This window comes from Typopeltis vanoorti, chromosome 6, assembly GCF_054136105.1.
Source record: "Typopeltis vanoorti isolate ZY-2024b chromosome 6, IOZ_Tvanoo_1.0, whole genome shotgun sequence".
NCBI lineage: Eukaryota > Metazoa > Arthropoda > Arachnida > Uropygi > Thelyphonidae > Typopeltis > Typopeltis vanoorti.
Window position 1 is genome coordinate 53273239 of NC_143554.1, and position 27545 is coordinate 53300783.

At 34.9% G+C, this 27545-nt stretch overlaps 1 protein-coding gene across 2 annotated transcripts in view; it reads left to right on the top strand.

Annotated features, from left to right (window-relative positions):
* The window catches only part of LOC150105457 (mitogen-activated protein kinase kinase kinase 20-like), a 346847-nt gene that overhangs the window by 163142 nt on the left and 156160 nt on the right, over window positions 1–27545 (top strand). For both annotated transcript variants that reach the window (XM_090394158.1, XM_090394159.1), the window contains exon 9: window positions 2010–2084. In XM_090394158.1, the coding sequence (XP_090250284.1) occupies window positions 2010–2084 (75 nt within the window). The remainder of the gene's footprint in view (window positions 1–2009; window positions 2085–27545) is intronic.

Genomic DNA, 27545 nt, shown 5'->3' on the forward strand with positions numbered 1-27545 from the left:
TATTGTATTTGAGTGTGTTGTTTCAAAAGTTATTTGTAATCCCTGAAGATGTCTGAAGAAATATTGGGAGCATTAAAATTAGTTTTAATCCTTTCCCAGTGCTGATAATATTCCATTAAACCTCCATCATGAATACCAAAAGATAAAAATACATTTATGAAATTCACTAATATTTCACTGGTTTTTCTGCCTGGCATTTTCAGTGATAACTGTAACAGGCACATAACACTAAACCAAGTAATTATATAAACAATTTAAATTGTAACTGCACCTAATGTTCTTCATGGGATCTTCTATGGGTCAGAGAAGTCTGGCTATTAGGTCTTAAAATAATAATCTCCTACATCTGTGGTAAATTAATGCAGTCATACTTGTTGAAGTTGGCAAAGTTCTTTATAGCTGATGCTGATTCTAAAAATAGCCTCTCAGACCTGTAATGACTTCTATGTGATAAAGATGTTTTTCTCCATCTGATCCTATGTGAAGGAGCATCCAGAGCATGGTCTGCCAATCCTGACTTTTCATACGCCTTGAAGAACATAAAAATTACATCTGAGATTATCTGTATGGAAGTCAGGATTGGCAGACCATACTTTGGACACTCCTTCACATAGGATCAGATGGAGAAAAACATCTTTATTATATAGAGGTCATTATAGGTCTGAGAGGCTATTCTTAGAATCAGCATTAGCTGTAAAGCACTCTTCCAACCACAACAAATATGGCTGCATTTATATACCAAAGATCTGGGAGATTATCATTTTAAAACTTAATAGCTAGACTTCTCTGAATTAACTTTGTAGTTATCTGACTCATAGAGAGTGCCATGTAAAGACATCAGGTGTCAGTTACAATTTAAATTTTTTCTATAATTATTTGGTTTATATTTGGCTTAACTCCAAATTATCATTGTGCTCTGAAGATGCTGGGTAGAAAACCAGCAAAATATTAGTGAGTTTAATAAATGTATTTTGTCCTCTTGGTGTTAGTTACATTGTTAAACTTTATTATGGATAATGAACACCATCTAAGCCTTTCTTTACATATTTTCTGCCGCTGTTCTTTCTCTTAAATGAACAGTGTTAAATATTGTTCATTTCATTTAACAGTAAAAGTTCTTTGCATCCTTTACCAGATGCAAAGAACCTTTATGTGGGCTTTTTGTCTTAACTTAAGTTAGCTAGTCTCATATGAGGGTAGTAAATTTTTCTTCAAGAAACTGAGGTTTTTTTTATTCTACAAAATTGGTAAGCTTTCCATAAGAACTCAGGCAATCAACAGACATGGTCTCATAACCTTAATTCCAAATAACTAACTAGCATCTAGAATATCTTTATCTTCAGTTTTTATGGCACCTTTATCATCTCTGGTTCTTTTTACAATACTTTTTCCTCTATTACTTAAGCTTTTTCAGCAGCCTCCAAGACATGTTTTTCATCTTCATTTTATTTATCTTCTGATTTTTACCAAAGTCTTCCCATGATTTTTGTTTACCAACTTTTACATATAGCTTAGTGATATATAAAAGTAATTAATAATTAAGGAATAAAAAAATAGACCATTTGTTTGGATTATGTTGTTTTCCCAAGAACTTCTATAGGAAAACCTGAATTATTAAAATTGATAAAATTACTTTTGCAAATGTGACGTAATATTTTTAGTGCTTGGAGTACAAGGATATCTTAGTACTTTTTTCCCAGAAGATTCTACTCTTTCAGTTTAGTAGACTAGAATTAAGATTTATGATCACTCAGATCTGCTTGAAATATTAAATGAAGCTGTGTTGAAATTTTATTTAAATCCTCTGATCATATTGAAATTTAATCCTGTTCTTTGGAATTTTTCCAGAATCATTCTATAGTTTCCATATCTTTACTTCAGTATGTATGTATGCATGAGAGTTTGATTTCAACTACAAATATTTATTTTTGTACTTGATTGTTAAATAACAGTAGAAAAATTATTAATGCTCTACATGATGATGAAAGATCAATTTTCTTTTAATATAGCGACTTACTATTCCAAGTTCCTGTCCTCCTAAATTTTCACATCTTATGCACTGGTGCTGGAGAACAGAATCTAAGGTAAGTAATAATTTGTTTTTCTTTATGTACTTTTTTCACCTCTTAATACTATTGAAGAAAATGATCAGGAAATGTCTACAGGCATTTAAGAAGAAATCATCTTTGAAAAGAATGCTTAATCCTTTAACTAATTTTGAAATCAAAGCATGTTATATGTTAATTAAAAAATGAATTGGGTTGTTGAATGGAACATGTAATGATATCTTTCATATTATGAAGGAAATGCTCTGGGAAAAGTAGAAAGATTATTATTTCATTACATTAAGAAAATGAAATAAAGTGTGTGCGCACAGACACACACACACTTTTAAGTTTTCAGAGGGGTAAATAAATGGTCATTCTTTTGCTCATCAAAAAAAAAAAAAAAAAGGCAAATCGTTACTACATCTGCAGTCTTTTGCCACTTTCATATAATAATATCCTTGCCATTATGTGACATGTTGTATCTGTTGTGTAGTTATCAATGCTCCTGAAAGCTGAAAGACAAGAATTTTTTTCATATTTTAGTTGATAATGTTAGGTTAACTTATTGTAAATTTGTTTTAAATGGGTGTGTGATTGACTGAGTTATTTAGCCTGTAAGTATATCTTACATTTTTTTAAAAAATTTTTATTTTTTATTTTTTTTAAGTACAGTATTGTTGGTATGACCCTATTACTTGTTAGAACAACAGCAGCAAAGACCAGTTTTCTGTTGATATGAATTTGCATGATTTTGTGCAGTGCAGTGGCTGTGAGATATATTCATCACAAAAATTAAAAGATATATGAAAGGAAATTGAAACTGGAGAGCAAATGTTTCAGGAGGGAGTGCCAGTTAGGTGACAAGAACAAAGCAAATGGTAGTAGAATGGACAGTATCAACAATGAGATGGAAAATTTCAGAATTAATGTTGAATGCAGTGGTAGAAATACAGAAAGACAAAATGGACATCAATAATTACTGTGCTTAAATGTTATCCTTTGCAGAACAAAGTGCAAAATTGAGAAGTGCAGAAGCAGCAAGAGATTAGCAGGGCTGAGAAGAGAAAGAAGCAGGTGGTCTGAATTAAGAATCGAGACCATGCAAACAAATGAGAAAAACAAGTTAAAGAGAATATTATGTATGGAGACTCATTGAACAAGGGAGTACTTAATGAAAATGTAACAAAATGATGATTCAAAATGGCAAAACTGGTAGATATAAATTAATTGATATTATTTATTATTACCAGACTTCCAGGGAGGCAGGGCTCATCAAAGGTAAAGGTGGCCACATATCATCTATCCAGTTATCATACATTTTCTATCTACACTCGCCACCTCCACAGTCAAGCCATTCCAATTATATTACTCTATGAGAGAAAAATCTTGCTCTCACTCCTTTCTTACTGCATTTATTCTCAACTTCCATGGATGCCCTCTAATCCTCCTCCCATCATCCATATAAAAATATAAAAAAATTCCATATGACTCTTTCAGAAGTTTGTAGGGCTCGTATATGTTCATATTAGCATTGCAGTTATCCTCTGAATTGTACTTGCTATCTAGATAAGAAACCAGAAGGAAGGAATGACTACTGTTTGCACTCAAATTACTGCATTTGCATTTTCAACAAATCCAAAGTCAGCTTTTGGATTTGTTTATGGTTCATTAAGTTTAGGCTGATAATGGGGCCTGAGTTCTCATGTTCACCCACTGTGGCATGCTAAATTTTTCTCTTGGAATGTCTTAGAATGAAAATAGAGCAGGGAATGAAGACCATTCCAATGAGATTCTTTAACTCACTAAAAGAAGGTGTTTAAAAGGATGTAAAGAGAAGTGATTATGGAAAGGAAGAGTAGCAGTCCTGAAGATATCGAAACTTTGGCAGAGTTGTAGTACTAGAGAACATTAAGGTTGGATGGCTGAGTGAAAGGATTATTGCAGAAGAGGGAACATTCCAAGATAATGAATTATCTCTGAGTCTAGGTTCCTGTAAGGAGAGGTGATTCGGTAGCAGAATTGGTTAAAAAAGATCAGGGATGTTGAGTGAGTGGAGAAGATTATTTAATATTCTGATTGATAGATGGACAATTTGTATTATATCATTGCAGCAAAAAAAATCTGCATCTCTTCTAGCTTGATTAGTGGAATTGTAAAAGGGAAGTCAGTCAGAGTTTTGGACAACATAGAAGTCAACTAGGAATATCATTGCTTGGGCAATTAAATTGCAGAAAATAAAGCTTTCATTGATAGAAAATTGAAGAGGTCAGAGTGATTTTCAGAATTTGGGGAGTGGTACAGAAACATATGAATATAACTGAGTGGGGTAAAGAAACCTTTAGCCAAAGATGATCAGAAACAGAAAATTCTAGATGTAGCATTCATTAGCATTAACATATGATCAAAGAAAGACACATGTGGTGTCCTTGTGTAAATATGAATTACTCAGAATATAGTTTGGACAATTGAAATTTATACAATGGAGATTGAGATTGATTCCTGTATGGAAGAAATAAAGGAATTTTTTGCATCAGAAAAGCAGCTGAAATAGTAAAAACGCTGATTCTTCTTGATGACTTAAAGGACAGAATAAATTAATCCCAGACATGTAGAAATGATTCGATTTCTTCTTAGGATATGTATTGATCACTATATATTTCAATGTAAAATTATTCATAGATGCTCATCAAGGAAATTTATACAAAACAAGAAATAGTTAGATTGGGCCAGATCTGGTGAGGCAGACATTGAATGCACAAGTTTTGTATTTCCGTTAGTTTCATAAGCAGTGTAAGTAGGTGTGTTTGTCCTGCAAAAGCAACATGCCTCTGCTCAGTTTCCTGTGGCATTTTTCCTTCAGTTCCTCCTTCAATTCCTTCAGAGCTGTTGAATAAATTGCTGCTGTAACAGTTTCACATTTTTTGAGGTACTTGGTAAGGATTATACCATTCACATACCAAAAGACAATAGTATGAACTTTCCCTGCTGACTTTTCTGTTCGGAACTTCTTTGGCTGTGGAGAACTTTTGTGTCTCCACTCCATTGATTGTTGTTTGGTCTCTGAGTCATGTTTCATCAACAGTCATAATGCAAGCCAAAAAATTTGCATCTGATTTCTCAAAATGATCCAAAATCCCTTGAAATGACAGCACACATTCTCTCTTTTGTTTGGCATTCTAACATTTGGAGACCCACTTTGCTGAGAGCTTCTGCATGTCCAGATGTTGGTGGATAATGATCCCAAATCATTCCCTGGATATCCCCAGAGTCTTTGCATTGTTTTTGGCTGGTATTCGTTTGTCATCCAGGATCATGACATGCATTGCACCTGATGTTTTCAGGTGTGATCGCTGTGGGAGGTCTTCCTGACCTGGAGGCATCTGTTGTCTCGGGATGCCCAGTTTTCAACTTGGCTATCCATCTGGCAACTGTTATATATGCTGAGGAACAATCCCCTAATATCTCACACAAAGTTTGGTGAATCTCAGTTGCAGACTTTTCTTACAGCACGAAAAACTTGATGACGGTCCTCACCTCTGTGTCTTCAAATTTCTTCAAAACCTCTGACATGTCTTCTTATATATCCTGAAAGAAAAAGAACAAATTATTACAGTTTATAGAGGTAGAGGATCATATTCACAATTCACATAATAGCTAAGCTATACAGTTTTAATTTTCTCTTCATTCTCTCTTTCTGAACCAACATTCCAGAGACTTGCCATCTATCATCTCTCTCTCTTATCTTCTCTGATCCAGCTCGAGTTTTCTCCCCCCCCCCCCCAACAACCTGGTGCATGTATTTGTGTACAGTGGTCTAATCAGCCTCTTATCACATCCGATTCCACCACTATGGCCACTCAGGATTAGCAGACCATGCCACGCCCTGGATACCCAGCATAGGATCCATTGGAAAAAAGCCACTTTACTCCACCAAAGGAAATTCAAGTTAGAGTCTTTTCCTTGAATCAGTTGCCCTTACCAACTATCCCAACCTGAACAAATATGGTTGTATCAGACTCCCCCTCATATGGGAAACCTTCATCTGCAGAGTCAGCCCAATGATCAAGAACACCTAACCAAAGCCAATAGGTATATCGCTCTCTCTCTCTCTCTCGCCGTTTTTTTTCATCCTTGTTGCTGAAGTGTGCCTGCTTGCACATGTCTAATACAAGTGTATTAATCCCTGATGATGTCAGTTTTACTTCGGCAAAATATAGGATAATAAGTAAATAATTTTATTTATTAACAAATACATTGTTAATTCCTTAAACTATATATGATGCCGAAGACTTATCAACATCTGGCCTGCTGAGTACTTTATACATCCGATTGATTTGTTTCTGTTTGTACACCTCCTGCGTTGACTGTCACCCTCATCACCATGAAATACTCTGACAAAGTGCTCATTAAATAATTTTAGTGCATTGATCACTTTGCTCCAATCTACCATGTTTGGCTGCATAGAGGAGCATCTCTGCTCTACGACAGTTCATGGGTTCAAATTCTACTATGCATGAATGTTTGTGAAAGTTATAATGGATGGTAGATAATTTTGTCCACACCATAAAACCTGCTTGTTGAAGGCATCTGGTAACTTGAAAAAGGTACCATGTTTGGTCTCAAGAGCAATGTTTCTATATATATATATATACATACATACATACAGTAAAACCCCGTTTTTTATGTTCCCGCAATTTACGTTTTCCTGCTATTTACGTCATTTTCTGTTGGTCCCGTCTTAAGGCCTATTCTTACAATATATTGTTTTCCTGCCATTAACAACTTGATGTGTACTTTATTTCCCATGATTTGCATTTTTTTCTCGGATGGCAATACTGATTTTCGAATTGATTTCTGTAGGAATCTGTGCATTTCTGTTCCCAGACGGCATTGCTTTCGGCTGTAGTTTTGTTTCCGCCATCACGGTGACTTGCACGCTTGCAGCAGTAATATAGTGATGAGTGATACCATGATTTTTCAATCACAGCACGAATTGATATTGCAGAATTTCTGCTACGTAATTTAGCGTGTGAAAGTTGCTTTCAAGTTGCGGTGGTGGATTATCCATGTTAGTAACATGGAGAAAAAAGACAGAAAATGTATTTTGGTAGAAGAAAAGATGGCAATTCTGTGACATGTAGATTGGCATGCTGGAATACGTGTGCATTTAGCAAAAGATCTTGGACTCTCCATGTCCACTTTGAACACGATAGTAAAAAACGGGTCAAGCATTGAACTCAATGCAAAGCAATCTGGCACTATGTCAAAAAAAAAAAACGAAAAGCAAGACAGTCAACAATTTAAGATTTTTTTAAATATATAAATGTAAGTAATTGTAAATTCATTTATTTTCAGTTATTAAATTTTGTAATCTAGTATGTAGACTCACATACTAGCAGTAAGTCATCTTTTAGCATTTTTTAATGTTTTTTTTTACATTTCTTGCTATTTACACTTTTTTCCATCAGTCCCCTGAAAAGTGTAAAAAAGGAGTTTTACTGTATATATATATATATATGCTGGCCTGGTTAGCATATCTGCTCTCCAGCCAAAAGGCTGTGGGTTCGAATTCCATGTAAGGCATTGAGGTTTGTGATTGTCCATGAAAATACTAGTGATGGTGATGGGTGGTAGATGATGATGGTAGTTGGGGGGGGGGGGACTGAGTGGTGGAGAGAGAGAGAGAGCTTGAGAGTAGGTCCCCTCCCTCGATGAGTCTTTGGACTCTCTGGAGGTATCACATAATAATAATAATAATATAGATATCACTTCCACACACAATAGCTACAGAACCTATACCGTCAATTCCATGTGGTCAAGACAAGTTGTCAATAAGAAAAAACCTATTGATATGTTTCTTAAACAGCTTGAAGTTGTAGTGCTTAGGGAAACTAAGCAAAGATGACTATTCCAAAGCTCAGACGTAAGTGAAACATAAAGGATAATAAGAAGTTGGTTTGATATTGTGTAGAGTGAATGGGTGTTTGGACAGTGAAAGTGGATAGATGCTTTGATGGAATTTGGTGGGCTTGAGGAAAAGTGGAGAAATGATGAAAGTGAGTTCATTGCTTATGAAAATACCTGTAGAAGAGGCATAAGGTAGAAATAGTATGTCTATAAGAAAGTGAATAAAATAAGTCTTTAAGAGAAGGGTCACCTGTTTAGTGAATCACTACTTCTGGATACCATCAAAAATTTTAAGAGCAGTTGAAGTGTATCCACTGCCATCAACAGGCCAACTGTTCGGATCCTGCATGGACATTTGTGATTTTCTTTTGGTTGAACATGAACTTCGTCATGATACTATCATTCTGCTTATTGCATGCCTGAATTTGCTTGAAATGCTTTCATGTTTAGTCTGTAGAGTATTGTATCTGGAATATATAAGCCTTCTTTCTTGTCCTCCTCAAGAATTAGGCATTTGTCTGTTCTGGCTTCATTGGTCTTTCTGTCTTGAAGCTGGTATTCTTCTCTTCCCCCCCCGGTCTATATTATCCACTTCTTTTGGTAACTGATTTTTCACAAACCTTTTGGGTAATTAGCAATAAGCAACTACAGTAAACTGCCTAATGAAATCAAGTCTAACTTCAGGATACTCTTTTAGATAAAGATTGAGAGCCTACCTCATGAGACTGAACAATGGGACCTGTAATAAATTTAGTTTAATCCTTTATCCTAGTGTAAGCAAACAAGGTTTGCGCCTGAAGTATCTTCAGGACTCGTGGTAAAGGTGGACCAAGCTCTCATCACTCCTTGTCTCAGTATCTCCCATAATGCAAAGCACATCTCCTTGCGAACATGTATAATGCTATGTATTAAGGGAAGGACCACTACCCAGACCTGTTTCAACCTTTATCGAGGTCTCGTCAGTGGGGGCCAGACCCCGAAGTGGTGATACTAAGGCAGAAGCAATGGAGAAGTCATATTTACCTATAGTTGCCAAAAGGTGTACCGCCTTATTATTAGGTCAAAACTGGTCTGGGTAGTGCCCCTTCCCTTAATGCTATGCATTAAGGGAAGGGCCCTTAGCACATGTCTGCAATAAAATGTGCTTTGCATTATGAGAGATACTGAGACAAGGAGTGAAGAGAGCTTGGTCCACCTTTACCATGAGCTGCCTCAGTCCTCAAGATGCTTCAGGTGCAAACTTTGCTTGCTTACATTTGGATAAAGGATTAAACTATAGTCTAACCAAGTGGGAAAAAACTTCCAAAAAATGTTGGCTTGTATTTTAAATGCATATTATAGAATACTCTGAATGTTATATATTATGGCTCATTTATATGCTGGATGTATACGTGTGTCCACTTAAATAAAGTCACTAATAAATGAAGTGAATTTACCGCCAACATTTATATTTTTATAGTAACCAGTATGGCCACAGCCCTTGGTTACACAAATTGTACTGTTCCTTCTGATCTATTTCCATCTTCTGTTCTTAATCTGTGTTCTTTATTTCTTTTATTTATTTTATTATATTTTCATTTGCAGTACTTTGTTGTTAATAATAAAAATTCATACATTAATATATAGATATTTCAATTATATTTCCTATCTGAACTAGAAAATTAATTATATATAACTTCCTTTTGCCTAATTTCCTACTGCCATAGAATGATTATTCCGAAGCCTTCTTTTCTTTGCTTGGCACCAGTTGTTTTAGTGGATAACAAACAGTTCAAATAATTTTAATTTTTACAAATTAATTTCATATTAGCTTTCTTATATAATATCATCTCTACAACTTATATAAGATCTCTACAACTACTGACTGTTGCCATTTCTGAAATCTGAGATCTTTAATAGTATATATAATAATGCAAGTCAGTAATCCTTAGATATAGTAGAAAATAATCCTAACAATCACTAGGCTGACATCTATGTGAAATTATTCATCATGATTGTGACTTTTAAGAAGATGCAATTCACAGAAGTCATACTAAAAAGCTGCAAGCAATAACTAGTTTAAGTCAGAAATTTCAGTTCTATTCTTTTGAATAATTCTGAACAAAAATGCATGCTGATATTGCTTTTATAATTGGATGCAGTAATTTTGTAAATTAATTCTGCCTAATTATCCCAAACCTCACAAAATTTCCGATTCATAATAATCACTTTTCTTATTATCAAAAACTTATAAATCATCTGAAGCAGTTGCTTTGTACCTTTAATGTGATGAATCACCTTTTGTAAAGAAAAACAAAGCACAGCTATGTTTTATGATTATTCCACTATTTTGGGAGGACAGGTGGGGGATGTATATTTGTATGGCTACTGCTGACATGCTATAGTTGTACAACAATGGACTGGCTAGAGAATATTTTTTAGCATTTTGGTTATGTTATTTACTTTTTGTCATAATTTTTATTAATTTTAACCTGGCCTGGAAATTCTGCTGTAGGGACCAAACATGGAAGCTGATCAAGGTACTTTAGGCTTCCAATAAGCAGTGCTGTGGTCTCTCATCAGATGACAAAATTCATCTCTCACCTAAAAACAATTACAACATCCATGCCCAATGTGAGTTTCAAATCCACAGCTCGTTGGTGGGAGAGGGTACGCTATCTAGTTGGTTGTTAACAACATGATATTCTGATTAAAGTTTATTTTTGAATAGTTCACAAGAGAAGTAATTAATTGTGTATTTCACTTTGGGAGCATGCATCTATATATTTTTTTTTTCAGTAAAGAAGACTAAATATAAAATTTAAAATTTCTTAGTGTCATAAAATACTAGTATTGGAGGAAAAGATAAAGACTAGTATTGCAGCTGCAGATGGCAATTTAGCTTATGCTGGTTTGCATCATCATGATAGCATTTACATAATTTTATTATAATTTTCTTTAATATAATTACTCAAAAGTGCACATGATCTTAAACTAGTGCAAAAAAAGTGCAAACGATAGCAGTGTACAAGATGTCTTTACTATGCAGGAAGAGTGCAGTGATTTTCAAAATACACGTATTCAATAACTGAAACACCTCACCTTCTGAATTAGTTCAAATAAAAAAATATATCACACCTGGATGGGTGTCTAAATGCACAGAACAGAAAAATAGTGAATTGTTAGAAGAATAAATATTCTTAAATATATGGCCTTTCTCCCTAATAACAATTTTGACTATAGTTAGAATAGTTAATAGGAATAATAGGAATATGTAAATAGTTAACTATAAATATTAGTTGGAAATAACTATTATCCCTAAACATTCTTGAATATGGTGCCCTTTCTTCCTAACCACCCTATCCCAGTTTTGTAAAAATTAATATTTCATCTACAGATCCTGTAGTATCTAAGTAAGAAAGAATATTAATAAATTTATATGGAATTAAAAAATTTCAGATTGCTAAATATAATCAAAATAATAAATACATAAAATATTTCTTTTTTTTTTTCCCCATATATGGGAATGACATTACAATATATTTTAAATTTTCTTGCAAAGAATTTTCCCACAATGAATTGCCTGAGAAGAATTTTCCCATGATGAATTGTACGGACAGGAATCTAGAGTTGTATATTCACTTAAACAGAAATGGAGAAGAATCGTTAGCAAAGCAGGTGTTTGATGTCAAGATAGCATAGAAAAGACCCACAAGAAGATAAAGATGTAGAAAGTTTTTTCGCTTGGTTATACTGTAAATGAAAGATGCCAATAAATTCTTGGTTTCACCCTTTATCCAAGTTTAAACAAACAAAGTTTGTGCATGGAGTAACTTAATGACTGGGCTGCTTCTATACAGAGACTAATGACTTCACATCAATTGCCTTAGTATCCAATGATGCCTGCTGCATATTGTTACAGACATGTATAATGCATAGTATTACATGTCATGATGGACACTGCCCAGACCCGATTTCGACTACTACCCAGACCGATCGAACTTTATTGAGGTCTTATCAGTGAGAACCAGAGCCAGAAGAGATACCAAGGTTGAACTATTGCAGAAGCCATCTATTTCCCATATACAAATAGTCAAAAGATGTCACACCTTATTACTAAAATACTCTGGATTAGAGACGTTGATATAAGTAGCCCAATCATGAAATTCACATGCAAACGTTGTTTGCTTATGCTTGGATAAAGGATGAAACCAAGAATATAATTGCATGGCATCTTTAACCCTTTGACATATAAATTATTTTTAAACTCTAAATTCGTTTGAAATTGACGTGAACTTTGTAACGTCTGCGATAAAACAAAATCAATTTTGGTGCAATAAACAAAAGACGTGTCACAGACATCTCTGTATGAAATTTGTTTGAAATTGACGCGAACTTCGTAATGTCTGCGATATGTCAAAATCAATTTTGGTGCAATAAACAAAAGACATGTCACAGACGTCTTTGTATGTTAACGGGTTAATTTATAGAAGAATAAGGTGTGGATTGATTCACTGAAAAGTGCCTTAGATGACCAAAATAATAGATGGGACAATTTTGGAGTGCTGACAGGTATTAGACTAATTTGAAGGAAAATTGTTAACAGCAGATTAGTAATAATATATTCTTAATCATGTAGTACTGTCATTAGCAGCCTGCAAATCCCTTGATGACATAATCAGGAAATCGGTGATGAAGATGATTAATTTTTCTGCTACTTTGTCTTTAAAGCTAAGATTACTGGTCTATAATTCTCTACTTTATTTGAATTGAAATCACTCTTGCAAACTTATAATCAGAAGGAACTATTCACAATCTTAGTATGAGGGTGGCCTGAAAAGTTCTCGACCTCAACCATAGATGGCAACACTATCAGCAAGATTTTTTTTTTTCTAAGTTGATACATCTGTCATAAGCATCCACGTGAAATTGCAAGTCATTCTATCAAGTAGTTTGTTTTATACAGCTGTCTGAAGCAAAAGTGTTGTATTTCTTGAAATGGATAAAATTGAGTATCGTACGGTTATAAAATTCTTTGTAAAAGAAGGTTTAACGCCAAAAGAAATTCATTCAAAGTTCATAAAGGTTTATGGGCACTCTTTTCCTTCGTTTTCAACAATTAAAAAATGGGCTGCTGAGTTTAAATTCTTGGTCGTTGGCAAAAAGGAGAGTGTTTAAGTTCACAGTAGGAGAAAGTTTAATACCTTGATGGAAATTTTTATTCCATTTTATTATTATTTCATTTAGGTAAATATTAAAAAGAGTTGCTGAGAGGGGACATCCCTGTCAGACCCCTTGGTTTATTTCTCTCTCTCTCGTATATGATAGCTCATGATTTAATCCTATTTGTATTTGATTATTTTCATATGATACCTTTAAGGATATTATTTGGTATTTGTCTTTCATTTAATATGTTAAATAAAATGCTTCTTTTAACTTTGTCAAATGCTTTTTCAAAGTCAATAAATGCAATATGTATTTCTAAATTGTATTCTCTTGTTTTCTCTATTATTAATTTTAGGCATAAGGCTGGTTCTATAGATGATCATCCTTTTCTAAATCCATTCTGTACTTCTAAAATAAAGTTTTCAGAATATTTCATTAGTTTGCTATTTAAAATTTTGCTATATGAACTCCAAAACGAAATTGAACAACTTTCTCTTATCTTTAAACAAAACAGATATTCTGAAAAAACAATTAAGAAATTTCTTCTGGATTCTCCTAGGCAGCATACTACAGAAACTACTTATTTTAAAGGTAGCATTTCAATACCTTGCATTAGTTCAGTCTTCAATAAATTAGCTAAAGTCCTTAAAAAATACAACATCAGGACATTTTTCACTACTCCCTAAAGTCCGTTCTCTTATAAGCCATTCAAAGCCTATTCATCATAACCTGAAATATCCAGGTGTTTACAAGTTATGGTGCGACTGTAATATTCCTTATTTTGGACAGACTAACAAATCTGTTGAACCGTGTATTGAGGAGCATAAGAGAGACATCTCTTATAAAAGATCACATGCATCTGCGCTATCCAGTCATGTTCTTTTCTCTAATAACCCTCATGACAATCTACAGAGTCATTCGGTTTGCTGAGATAAATCCGAAAACATTTTTCGCTGTAGTGATGAGTTTGAAAGGAAAATCGTGGAGTCCAGAGAAATCCTCCTTAATCCTGAACATTTGAACAGCAATTTGAGTTTCAACATGCCTGATAACCATACTGCAGTTGTTCAGTACTGGTGCTCATGAGAACCTGCAAGCACGCATGCAACAAACGATAGCACGTTAGATAGAATAACTTGAAAAATACAACGTTTTGTGTCAATTATGTATTGCATTTTTTGCCTGTAATTCTCAGTTTTTTATTACTGTGTTCTACCTTTAGTGGATACCTGAAGAAGGCTGTAAAAGGCTGAAACTAGTTGTATCATTATCATTAAAATTTAATATTTTATCTCGGTTGAAAGTCATTTAAAATTTATTCTTTAAAATGTGTATCATTACAACTGAGTAGAAGATCGAGAATACATACATATATATACAGGGTGTTCGGGATAAATTTGACAGTTTCGTAAGGAAAAAGAAAATCTTCTTTGTATCTATTAAATTTAATGAATTGACAAAAAAACATTACAGGCAGAGTTAATTACAATACTATCAACAAGATTTACTCAAAATAACCACCATTAGCATCGATCACAGCTTCAATTCTGCTTCGGAACCTCGAACAAGCTGATGCTACAGTCTCCCTGGGAAGGGCCGCAAAAACTGTTTTAATTTTATCCATTAACTGGGCTTTTGTATTACTGGAAGTGCGATTGGTGTCTTTTTCAACTGCGCCCCATACAAAATAATCCATGGGGTTAAGGTCTGGGGAGTTTGGAGGCCAAACATTTGGACTGGTGAAGTCGTAGAAATTTTCAGACAACCATTTTTGACTTTTCCCAGAGGTGTGGCAAGGGGCCGAATCCTGCTGCCATACATACGGCCTACCATTGGCTACCCTTGTTATCCAGGGCTTGACTACAGTTAGCAACTCCACGAACAAAGCCCGAATTCCAATGCCAGGGTTCTTCAACACCTGTTCCTGCAGATTTGTGAGGAATTCTGCTGTACGAACGCAATCAGATCGTCTGCTAGGGATCTTTCTTCTTGCTACATCCTCGTAGTCACCATTGCAAGTCTCTAGTTCATGCCTGATTGTTTTTACTGTATTCAGGGAGCATTGGGCAGCAGTCGTAATATCCTTATTTTGATGGCGGGCACGAATCATCATGATACAAGTTATTCTCTTCCATGATTCAGGTGGGTTCCAGCTATCCATCCTTTCTGACATCTTGTATATGAATGAAGAAGGGTCCAAACTTTTAAATGAAAAGAAGTGTGTGTTAATACATGTAACTTATGGAAAAATATAATTAATTATAAATATGTCAAATTTATCCCGAACACCCTGTATATATATATAAAAATCAGCTAACGCCTTTTTATTCCCGTATACGGGAGTAGGCGAGGCCATTTAGCCCTATCTAACTTTTGGAGACTGAGTGGGCAGTTCAATCTCCACTGGTACCCAATCAAAGACAGATGGCCCAATGCTATCACTAATTAAGCGGTACGCAGTGAAGAGAGACAGCTCAAATGTGCCGCCATCTTGTGGTCCCTAACCCTAACACAATATATTTAATGTCTGAAATAATGTGGGTTCTACAGTCGATTTTCTTGAGTTTACAGGACGAAAAACCCGAGTTTCCGGGAGGAAAAACCTGCTTGCCCGTGCCAGAGATCGACTAACTCGGGAACCGGTCAAAAAGAGGCTTAGAAAAATTTCTAGTCGCCGACTAGACTCGAAACCGAGTCTTCCTTCGTGCAGCCAAGTGCGGTGGTGTGCAAACGCCACATCCACTGAGCTACACAGGCTCTCTCTCTCTCTCTCTCTCTCTCTCTCTCTCTCTCTCTCTATATATATATATATATATATATATATAATACTCCACTGCACAGAGTGGGGAATAATATGCTAGTTTTTATATGGTATATTAGAAAACAATAATGAAGGAGAACGATATATTTGGTTGGTATATTTTAATTACTCAAAGTTGTAAAATTTGGAAGAGCAGGATGAGACTTACCTCCATCGACTACGATACTGTTTCCCATTGTAGATATGGGCAAAAAAGTTATAAATTTATCACAGAATTATATATTAAAAACGTCTATATTATATATATAAACACTTGCCTACTACGTCAGTTCACATTTCATGCATGCAAAACAGATGAAACTCGGAAAACAAAAACAGCAACTCATGACAAATGACAACATTCGATTGTATTGGTTGACACAAAAAACAATCGCAACCTCTAGGTGCTATTGTCTCAGAGCTCATCCTGCCTTGCCTTCTGCACCGTTTAAAACTACTAGAACGCTTGACACACTACGCCATCTGTATGTCTTTTCAAAAGGCCCAAAGGTGTATGTATTTTGAATGCACACCCAGGCTATTAACGCGAAATGTGATACAATGTTTACGTGTCGAAAACTGCCCTCTTCATAAAGCATCAGTATATTGTTTACTTCTAGGAATCATGTGAAGTCTGGAAACAATTAGCAAAGTCTTTAACTGGAATAAATGCAAAAATATAATATCGGCGATATTGCTATTTGGTGGATGAGCACTGCACACCTAGCACACCTGGAATATTCACCCCTGATATATATATATATATATATATATATATATATACACACACACACTGCTTGGAAAGAAGTGAACAGACTCCCCAATGGGCAAGGTGCATTGTATCATGGAATGATGATATAAATTGGAGGAATATGATGCTCCCAAGTCAGTGCAACTGTGAGAAGGGAACTGACAGAGTTTGAAAGAGGAATTGTGATAGTATGCATGTTGCAGACATATCAGTTCAGCAAATAGTTGACAAATTTGGTCATTCCAGGTCAACACTCAGTGATACCATACTGAGATGGAAGCACATGGAATCAATTACAAGTGCTACCTACAGTTGATGACCCACCGCACTCACTGAATGTGACCATAGAGTGCTATGAAAGATAAAAACCACCATTCATTGACTGACACATTGAATGCGAAGTTCCAGACATTGACTTGAACACAAATCTTCAAAAAAAACATTCAGAACCAATGCTCAACAACATGGAGTTCCATGGTAGGACTGCAATATGCAAGCCTCACATTACCCAAACCAAAATGCAGCAGTGTCTTTAATGGTGCAAAGAGTATGTACAGTGGGACATGGAAGCTTAGAAAGCTGTGTTATGGATCCACAACCTTCCATCTGCTTGATTCGTCAAGCAGATGGAAGGTTGTGGCAGATGTTTGGTGAATATTTCTTACCATAGTGTGTAACCCTAACTATGAAATTCAGAGGTGGCAATTTGATCGTATGGTCTCCTGTTTTATCTTGTTTAGCCTTGGACATCTGTTTGTGGTGCTACAAACATTGAATTCTGAGAGGTAGCTCAATATTCTGGACAATGTGATGCTTCCTACTTTGGCATTTCTACAGAACTGACTTGTCTCTTTCAGAAAGACAATGTACCATGTCATTACATACCTACAGGAATAATGGTCCAAAATTCCCATTAACTGCTATCGTGTGCTTGTGGAAAGTATGCCCTGTAGGATTGATGCAGTCATCGCAGCAAAAGGAGGTCCTATATCTCATTAAGGTGGGCGTTATCAGATGACTTGAATCCAGTTAGAACCTCTGATTGTAATAGTACTACTAACAGTATTTTGTGTGGCAGTGAGTTTGAAGCCATCTGGTGTGACGTGGAATCTAAGAAGATCAATTATGTGGGTGTTGCTACAGACCTGGTGGATCAGTTGATAGTGATGAAGAAATGCATCACCAAATAGAAATGATGAGCTCAAAAAGAGTAATTATAATGAGAGTCTTTAATTATCCAGATGTTGATTGGATAGCAGTAGAATCTCATGAGAAGAATGAAAATGCATTTATTGAGCTGTAACACTATTGTAATACTACTACTAACAGTATTGTCACATGCTGCTTGAGGACAACTTCCTCAAGCAGCACGTGACAGAAGGAACTCAAAATCAAAGCGTGTTAGATTTGATTACAGTGTCATTATCATTAGCAGCATGCCTCCTGCTCTCCTATCCTTCCTAAAAATATTGTACACGTGCTCGATACCAGTTAGTATGTTTGATTCTGTTAACCATGTCTCACTGATGCCTACAATCTGAGGTCCCAACATATTGACTAAGGCAACAAACTCTACCCTTTTGTTTCTGATATTCCTATCATTTATGCATAGACATAATAATCTACCTGCATGTTCTTTTGTATACTCTTGTCTACAGTCTGCATGACACAGTTGGACAACTTGCAGATCTCTATTCTTCTCTAGTGCCTTATACATGTAGACATCTTTGCTCACTTTTGATAGGTTCTATCCGGAAGAACGCAAAGGCGAAATCGTTTTCTTCTCGTCAACATTTCCACGACTAAGCCCATTCTTGTCATTAACACAGTTATATAAAACACTGTCGCTCTCTCTTACACTCATACTCACCATTCTTCCCTTTATAATTTAGTTTTTTCCTTGAATTTGTGTGTTAGGTCTTGCACAACTTATTAGTTTTTCTAGACTCCTGATACCAAACGAATTCAGGTTTAGGCTGTCTCACTTATACAAATCCAATCTTCCCTCAAACTCGCTCCACACACCCAAAAACCCTTATCCATTCCTTCTACATACGCATTGAATTATTTGCCATCATAGTCTTTCTTCTTAATTCATTTTTATCATATCGAGGTAAATTACTGATGATTTTCACTTTCTCACTCTTCACTCGTGCCTCTTCCAACAACTCTTTCATGTCTTCTCTCATACTGAACATATCACTATTTAAGTCATTAGTGCCTACTATAGTTACGATCTCGTTTACTTTTCTTTTCTGTTTTTGAATTGCTTCCTTTATATTCTTAATTTGCACTCTAGGAAAACTCAAAGTTATAACTCGCTCATCAACAGCGTGTTTCATTATAGAGTCACCATACCAAATAACAACTTTCTTTTTACAAGTAATGTCACTTATCTGATTTCCATTACTTTGTTAAATATTTATATTTATATGATTTATATTTTAATTATATTTCTTGATTTATACTTACTTAGTTTGTTACTTGATGAAATCCTTTCTCATTTAAAACCTTATTCAATTAAAATCCTACCAGCTACTCTATTATTATGTCGTTACTTTCTCTATATATTCTGTTTTATATATATCTATTCTATCTTTCTATTGCTATTTTATTACTTCGCCAGATATCGGGCCTAATATGCTTACATCTAGGATTGTTTCCTCTTCGTATACTGGCAAATTTATATTTTGCTGCACCAGCCAGTATCCTATAGCAGAAAAGATCCTTGCTCAGGGAGAATACTAGATTCTGAGGCTTTCTTACACAATATCTTACTTTAACACCGTCGTATAGATTGAGATTATTGCAGTTGTGACCTAAATCTGTAATTATATACACTTCCTAATTCCTTCCTGCCAAAATAGGTTCTATTTTTATAAGTGGTAGTTTGGAATCGTAATCAGGTGACTCAGGTTTAGCTAAATATGCATTTTTATTGGAATATCTAAACAGAATACACAAAATTCATACACTTAATTTGACTCAATACTAAACAAAAACTCGAGTTAAGAGGTTAACATATTCTAAATTAAATCAAAGGTTATTCCGCATGCAAAACTCAGTAACTGAATATTGGGATTGTAAATGATGTGAAGTTAAGTTAAATTTCCTTTCTGCAATGCTATTCATAAGATAATATAAACAAACATTCCTATGTTACTCAGTTACTATAAATCCACTGTTCTAATCTTGTTAAGTTATTCCTATCACATACAACACAAAAGATCTCTTCCAAACAATTCTTCTTACTCTCAAAGGAGGTTAACATTCTAATTAGAGACTGTCCACAAAGTTCTTTAGAAAAATGTTTTTAATTTACATTCAAAATAACCTTCTCTCTTCTAAGAAATTTTATACACAAAACATAGAGTAATTTTACTTTACCGAACTTTTTCCTGCATCTTTCAGCACCACATGTACGTCTGGTTACTTCTTGTCTATTGGCTGTCCTTATGCCAACGTAGGGGTTATGCTATCTTCATGATTTCTGCCAAAAACGGACTCAAATCTCTGTGTTTCAGGATACATTTTGATGGGACTTTTCAGCGACGGCTTGATTCTGCTAGGACTGGAAATTTTACCTTCAGCGATGGCTTGATTCTGCTAGGACTGGAAATTTTACCTTCAGCTCCGCATTGAATCCTACTCCATTCTCAAGAAAGCTCGCTATCCGACATCTTATCTTAGCACAGATGCTTCTTCTCCCCCTTTACGCGAACTACCTGCTAACTTCCAAACCACCAAGCAGGAAAATGATACGACAAGAGAGACTCCAATACAGCGCTCGCCCCCTTATATTCTTCGCTCGAGCCCTCTTTTTTTTTTTTTTTCAGTCCTCTTTGCACACGACCTATATCTTTTCTCCCCTTGGGTTCATCCCTTGCTCTCCCGACGCTGTTATGCCCGTGTATTCATGGAATACGCGTCGACGTACATTCTGTGTAAGCTACTGCGCCGGCGTTATGCTGGACGTGTACTTGTATACTTTCTAAGAATTATTACTTAGTAACTATCTGGTGACTCACAGTTATTCTATACAGCTTAAGTGAGGCTTAAAATTAATATTAACAAAATTTCTCCTTTGAAACATTCTCTAATTCAATCTTAGTATAATCACAACAGATTAAAATACATGGAACATAAGATAAAAATTGCAATTTTATACATAAAGTGAAGAAGTTTCACTTTTGATTTCAGCTAATGTGCAGGTATTTCTCTCTCTTTGTTAGTAAGTTTAGTATGTTAGATTCTGAATGAATGATTTCTTTGCAAGATTCCTTCATTCAGGATCCAACAACTTCCTGACTTACCTGTTTTATGTGCTTTGCTGTTTCTTATTTTTCTACTTAATTTTCTTTTTCTCCCTATGCTTATTTAAATGGCTCTCGACTTTTTGTAATTCCTACATCGTCTCTCTGATGATCATCTTTAATTTTGCTATTTTGGAGATTAATTCATTTTCATTAACCTCCTCCACATCTTCAGTAACCTCATTAGCTGGTCTAGCCTTCTCATTCTTGCCTACAGTGCTCTTCTTAGCATTACGATTCTTGGGCATTTTTGATGCCATTTTAAACTTATACTTGTTATTGAAATATCTTAATAGAAATGTTATAAAATACTAAATACACTAAAATCTACACTAATATACTATAAAACACTAATTTTCTAACGGGAAAACACAATATATCACAAAATTTTAATGAGCGCTAATTCACCAATCAACCGCAATGTATCCTCGAACCAGTCTCTCCATATTAAGAAGGAACTTGACAATTTTAGCATTAGGGAATGTGTTAGCAGAGCTAATCATGGGTGGTCTGGTCATTTAAAGAGAATAAGGGAGGAAATGTTAGCAAAACAAATGTTTTTTGCCAGGATGGCAGGAAAAAGAACCCACAAGTTGACCAAGATCTTGGTGGAATAATATGATACGAAGTGTCTTAGATTATCAAAATTTCCTTTTACTGGATACTAGAAGGGAATTTATTGCAGCTGAATGTAATATACATGTAAGGAATATTCCATGTTAAAAGAAATAGGGGTATATGTTCACATTATCAGTAGGATAAAATAACACTGAAGTGTATCTTTAATGGTATCATGTTCTTATAGTAAAAGAACAAAACTTAAGCTTATGTAGTTTAAATTACTGAACTAAAAAATTAAGCCGCATATTTGGGGAATTCCTGAGTTTTGTGTTAACAATGATGTTCACGACACTGTAATGTGTAATGGTAATTATAATGTTATCAGAAGAGACTAAATAGGTAAAAGAGGAAGGGTGGGTTATTGCTCATCAAGGACTATCAGATGGGTGATACACTGAATTTCTGTTCAGAGTATGAATCTCAGATTCCTGCTTTAAACAGGAATAGTGTATAATAAGCATGAAGTCTGTACAGTTAAGGGAGAAAGTATGTTAACATCGTGTACAAAGCAATGATAATATTATGGATCAGTTCTTTAACAGATAAGGAAAATTGAAGTATTATTAATGGAAGAATTTAACATGGGAGAATGAAAGAGTTGAGTTATTAGTAGTAAATGTCTGGAGCAACTTTGTACAGTTGAGGGTGAGTATGTGAACATAGCATACAAATCAGTGATGATAGTATGGATCAGTTACTTAAACAGATAAGGAAAATTAAAGTATTATTAATGGGAAGATTTAACATGGGAGATACTGAATGGAAGAATAAAAGAGATGGGTAATTGATAGTAAATATTTGGAGCAATTTCATGATGGTTGTTTAAAGAAACATGTATGAGAAGTCAGCAGATGGGATAAAATCATGGATTTGATAATAACATCAAAAGAAGCAGTTACCAACCATATTATCATTTGGAAGCCCTCTGTGGCAGTGATCATTTCACCTTGGAAGGTCAAATTTTTTATTACTGTGTTCTACCTTTAGTGGATACCAGAAGAAGGCTGTAAAAGACTGAAACTAGTTGTATCATTAAAATTTAATATTTTATTTCGGTTTAAAGTCATTTAAAATTTATTCTTTAAAAAAAATAAAAATTAAAAAAAAAAAATATATATATATATATATATATATATATATATAATACATACTAGTCAGTTATATATTGACCCTTTTTATCAATGGCCTCTTGCCATCTGTCCAACTTCATTTATTCACTCTGTGAATAAATGAAAGTATTCAAAGCTATCCTACAATTAATTGCATTAGACAAATTAAGATGAGCACCTCATCCTCTTCCAAATTTTACACCTTTGAGTAATTAAAATATATATACCAACCAAATATATCATTCTCCTTCATTATTGTTTTCTAATAACCATATCTCAAAACTAACACATTATTCTCCACTCTGTGCAGATTTGGTTACAATTAATGAATAAATGAAAGTATTCAAAGCTATCCTACAATTAATTGCATTAGAAAAATTAAGATGAGCACTGATGTGTTATACACTTGAAACTTTCACATATTGATAAAATGGCAATCATATGGTCAAACCGACGTGAATTTTGTAGCGCAATTTGCATAAGCCACGACAGCACACCCAACTGAAATAGACACGCGACACCACTGATATATATATATTTTATATATATAGTCATGAGCAAAATATACACACACGGCCATTCCTTGACTTATGGCAGGATTTCATTCTGACGATCCCATTTTAGGTCAGAAGGTCATAGTTGAAAATTGCAATTAAATCATAATATGTTAACAATTAGCATGCCTGAATGCTAAAATATGTACGCTTGTAATGTTTTATACCTTATTTTACTCATTGTTTATAGTGAAATAATAGAATGTACAAATTATAACATAAAATTACTGTATACTCTATTGTAATGAAACAAGTGCACCTACATTCAGCTGGAAACACGTAGAGCCAGAGTAATTGAGTAATTCTTCAAAGTTGTTGCATTGTTAATTGGATGAATTCTCAGAGGAGGCAGAGAAGGCTAGTCCTTCTACAACAAATTCTTTGAATTCATGAATTGCAACAAAGCATTCTGAGGGTGGTTAACCATTCTCGGAATGGTTTGTTGCACTGCACAACTTGTTGAAGGTGTAGGCTCATCTGTAGGGGGATGAGGTGCATTGGGAGTGAGCTTTTTTAAAAATTTGTACATTACGTCCACTTAGTCTGCATATTTTCCTTTTCTGCATAAATATCTCTTAACTGGCAATTGCTGCTTGCATCAATCTGCCTACCTTGCTAAATTTCTCCATGTTGGGGAGAGGGGGGTCTAATTCCTCAAACAATCAGATTGCCTTATTAACGAATGCAAACACTTCAGCCAATTTTTTTCACTATGGGCTTGAGGGGGGGGGACTTCTTCACATTTTCCGCTTTCCCCTTTCTTCATAGTATCTGTGTCGAATCTGTAAATGTATGAATAAATATTTTCAGCAAATTTGAATGGCTGAAAATATTTCATACATTCACAGTATTTGAGAAAGAAATACTATCTTGTTGGTGATAAGTTAATGCTGATAGCTAAGGAGTTAAGAGTTCTTTGTACAATACATTGCAAGATTTTATATTCTTTCCAAAAGTCAGAGGATTTTCTCACCCTCAGCAGTAGCAATATCATGAGCAAAGGCATTTTATAAATAATATATCTAGAAATCACTAATAACACCCTGTGAAGTGTTATTCAGTGAATATGCTAACAGAATGGCCATCGTAACTACAAGTGAACATAAGTTGAAGACTGTGTGTGTGAAGTAAACAACAGAAAAAAAACTTGACTTTTATATATGTATATGTGTGTGTTTCACATGTCTTGTGGCATTTATCAGATTGACAGTTATTTAAGGTAGCTAAGGTTAAGATAGAAAGTAACAAAACCAGGCTTAATTTTAACATCAGCAAAACAAACATGATGACTTCTGGCTATTTAAATGAATTTATAATATAGAGAGATAAAATAGAAATTGTTGAAAGTCATGTTTACATCATCATCATCAAATTCCTGCCATGTACCCTCAAGGGGTGTACAGGATATGACAGTACTACATGAAAAAATTACATCATTACTAACTTCCTATCTACAATTTTCCTCCAAATCAGTCTGTTACTTGTCAAGACTCCAACATTATCAGATCTTATATTTCTATCGTCTAAGGCACTTTGTACCGTATCAATCCACCTATATCTTGGTCTTCCTCTGGGTCGTTTTCCTGCCAACTTGGCAGAGAACACTTGTTTTGCTAATCTTTCCTCTCCCATTCTATTTAAGTGACCATACCATCTGAGATTAGCTCTGATTACGCATTCCTGGATGCTGACAATGTCAAGTTCTTTCCTAACATCCTCATTTTTAATATGATATTGCCATTGATGCCATCTGTTCATGCCTCTAATCTTTCTCAGGACTCTCATATCTGCGGTCTCTAGTCTTTGGTCAAGTGTTTTACTTCTGACCCAGCTCTCAGATCCATAAGTTAAAATTGGTTTGAACACAGTCTTGTATACAGCTAATTTAGTGTTCCGACTAATTTCTTTCTTATTCCATATGAATTTATTCAATTGACTTCCCACGATACCAGCTTTGCTGATTCTGTTGTCTATTTCTATATTTAGTTTACCATCTTCAGTAAAAATTGTGCCTAAGTAGCTGAAATGTTTTACTTGTTCCACAGGTTCTCCATTCACAGCACAGTTGACATATTCAATGATTCTGCCTATTTTCATTGTCTTTGCCTTTTTATTGCTGACCTTCATACCATATCTATTACAACAGCTATTCAATTTAGTCAGAGAATCTTGCAGACTTGTAGCAGATTTATTTAGAAGTATAACATCATCCGCATAAAGCAAAGAGCTGACTTTAACATCTCCAATTTTGATATCAGGTTTAATACCACATTCCTTCATAATGTGATCCATATAGATAATGAATAACAGAGGGGATAATGTACATCCCTCACACCAGATTTAACATTAAACCATCTTCCTGTACTTCCTTCAATTCTAACTCATGACTTGCAACTCAAATAAAGACTAAGTATTGCTTGATATAATGCCCCATTGACACCATATAACTGCAGCGTATTGAATAGCTTCTCTCTTGGCACCTTGTCATATGCCTTTTCCAAATCGACAAAACTTAAATACAGATCTTTGTTATATTCCCATGCTTTCTCGACTATTTGTCGTAAAGTGAAGATCTGATCCTGACAGCCTCTATTTGGCCTGAATCCAGCTTGTTCTTCACCAAGCTTTTCTTCCACAATTCTTCTTAACCGTTTCTCAAGTATACTTGCATAGATCTTGCCAGGAACACTCAGTAGGGAAATACCTCTGTAATTCTCACATTCAGTTTTATTTCCCTTTTTATATATGGGTACTATGAGAGCTCTACTCCAATCATCGGGAATTCGTCCCTCTGTCCAGGCTTTCTGAACTATGCAGTGCAGCCACTGTAAGACTTTTATACCACCATACTTCAGCATTTCTGGTCGAATATCATCTACTCCTGCTGCCGTTCCACATTTCAAGCCTTTGATGGCTTTTTCTACTTCAAGTATGGATATGTATTCCTGACTGCATGCCTGGTCAGTGTTTTTTATCACTGTGCTGTCATCACTGCTTGTTTCATTTAGCAGTTTTTCAAAGTAATTACTCCATACTTCAAGGATATCTTTTTCTCCTGTTTTCATTTCACCTTTATCATCTCTAACTCCTTTTACAGCACTCTTTCCTCCATTCCTAAGCTTCTTCAACAACCTCCAGAATATTTTGCCACCTTCTTGATATTTATTTTCAATATTCTTGCCAAAGTCCTCCCATGACTTTTGTTTAGCTAGTTTTACACACTGTTTAGCTTTCTTACATTTGTCTCTGTATTCTGTAAGAGTAAAAGCTGACTTATTTGCCAGGAACTTTTGATATGCTTTCTTCTTTTCCTTCACTGCCTCTTTAACTTTCTGTGTCCACCAGGGAGTTCTGATTTTTTTATCCTTGCACACAACCTCACCACATGCCTCTCTGGCAGAATCAATCAATGTTTCCTTCAGAGTTTGCCACTGAATCTCCAAGGTTTGATTCCTGTTCTCAAACTCTTTCATTTTCTTTTCAATAATATTTCTGTATTTTAGTCTACAGTTCACATCTGAGAGCTGCTCAACTTTTATTCGCTTTAAAACTTTCTTACATGTTATTCTTTTCAATATGAAATTCAATTTTATCCTGCTCAAGACTAAATAGTGATCACTTCCAATTTCAAATCCTCTGTACACTCTGGTGTCCTGCACCAGGGAGAAAACATCACTATCAACAATAACATAGTCAATGAGACTTTTCTTATTCCTAGCCTCTTCTCTCCATGTGAATTTGTGCACATTTTTATGTTGGAACATGGTGTTAGTAATAACCAGTCCATGTCCTGAGCAGAAATCCAACAGATATTTGCCATTATTATTAGCTTTGCTCTTTTCTCCGAATTTTCCCAAAATATTTTTGTATGTCTCACAATCATTTCCTACTCTTCTATTTAGATCCCCAACAAGGACCAACTTTTCCTTTTTCATTGTGTCAGTTGCTTTTTCTAAAGCCTCAAAAAATTTCTCCACTTCTACCTTAGTAGAACCTTCTGTGGCACCATAGGCACAAATAAGTCTCATTGTCCAGTTCCCCATTCTCATATTTGCCCACATTACTCTACTTGAGACTGACTGCCATTCAAGAAGATTAGCCTCGTATTTTGTGTTGAATACTATGGCTACTCCTTCTTTTCCTTGATTGTCATTGCCTGAATATAACATTTTGCATTTATTGCTCAGAAAGATCTCACTAGTTTTGGTCTTTTTTGTTTCAGTCACCCCTATTATGTCGATCTGGTACTTATCTAATTCCTCAGCTAGCTCCATTTCTTTGCCATTCAGGCTTCTTA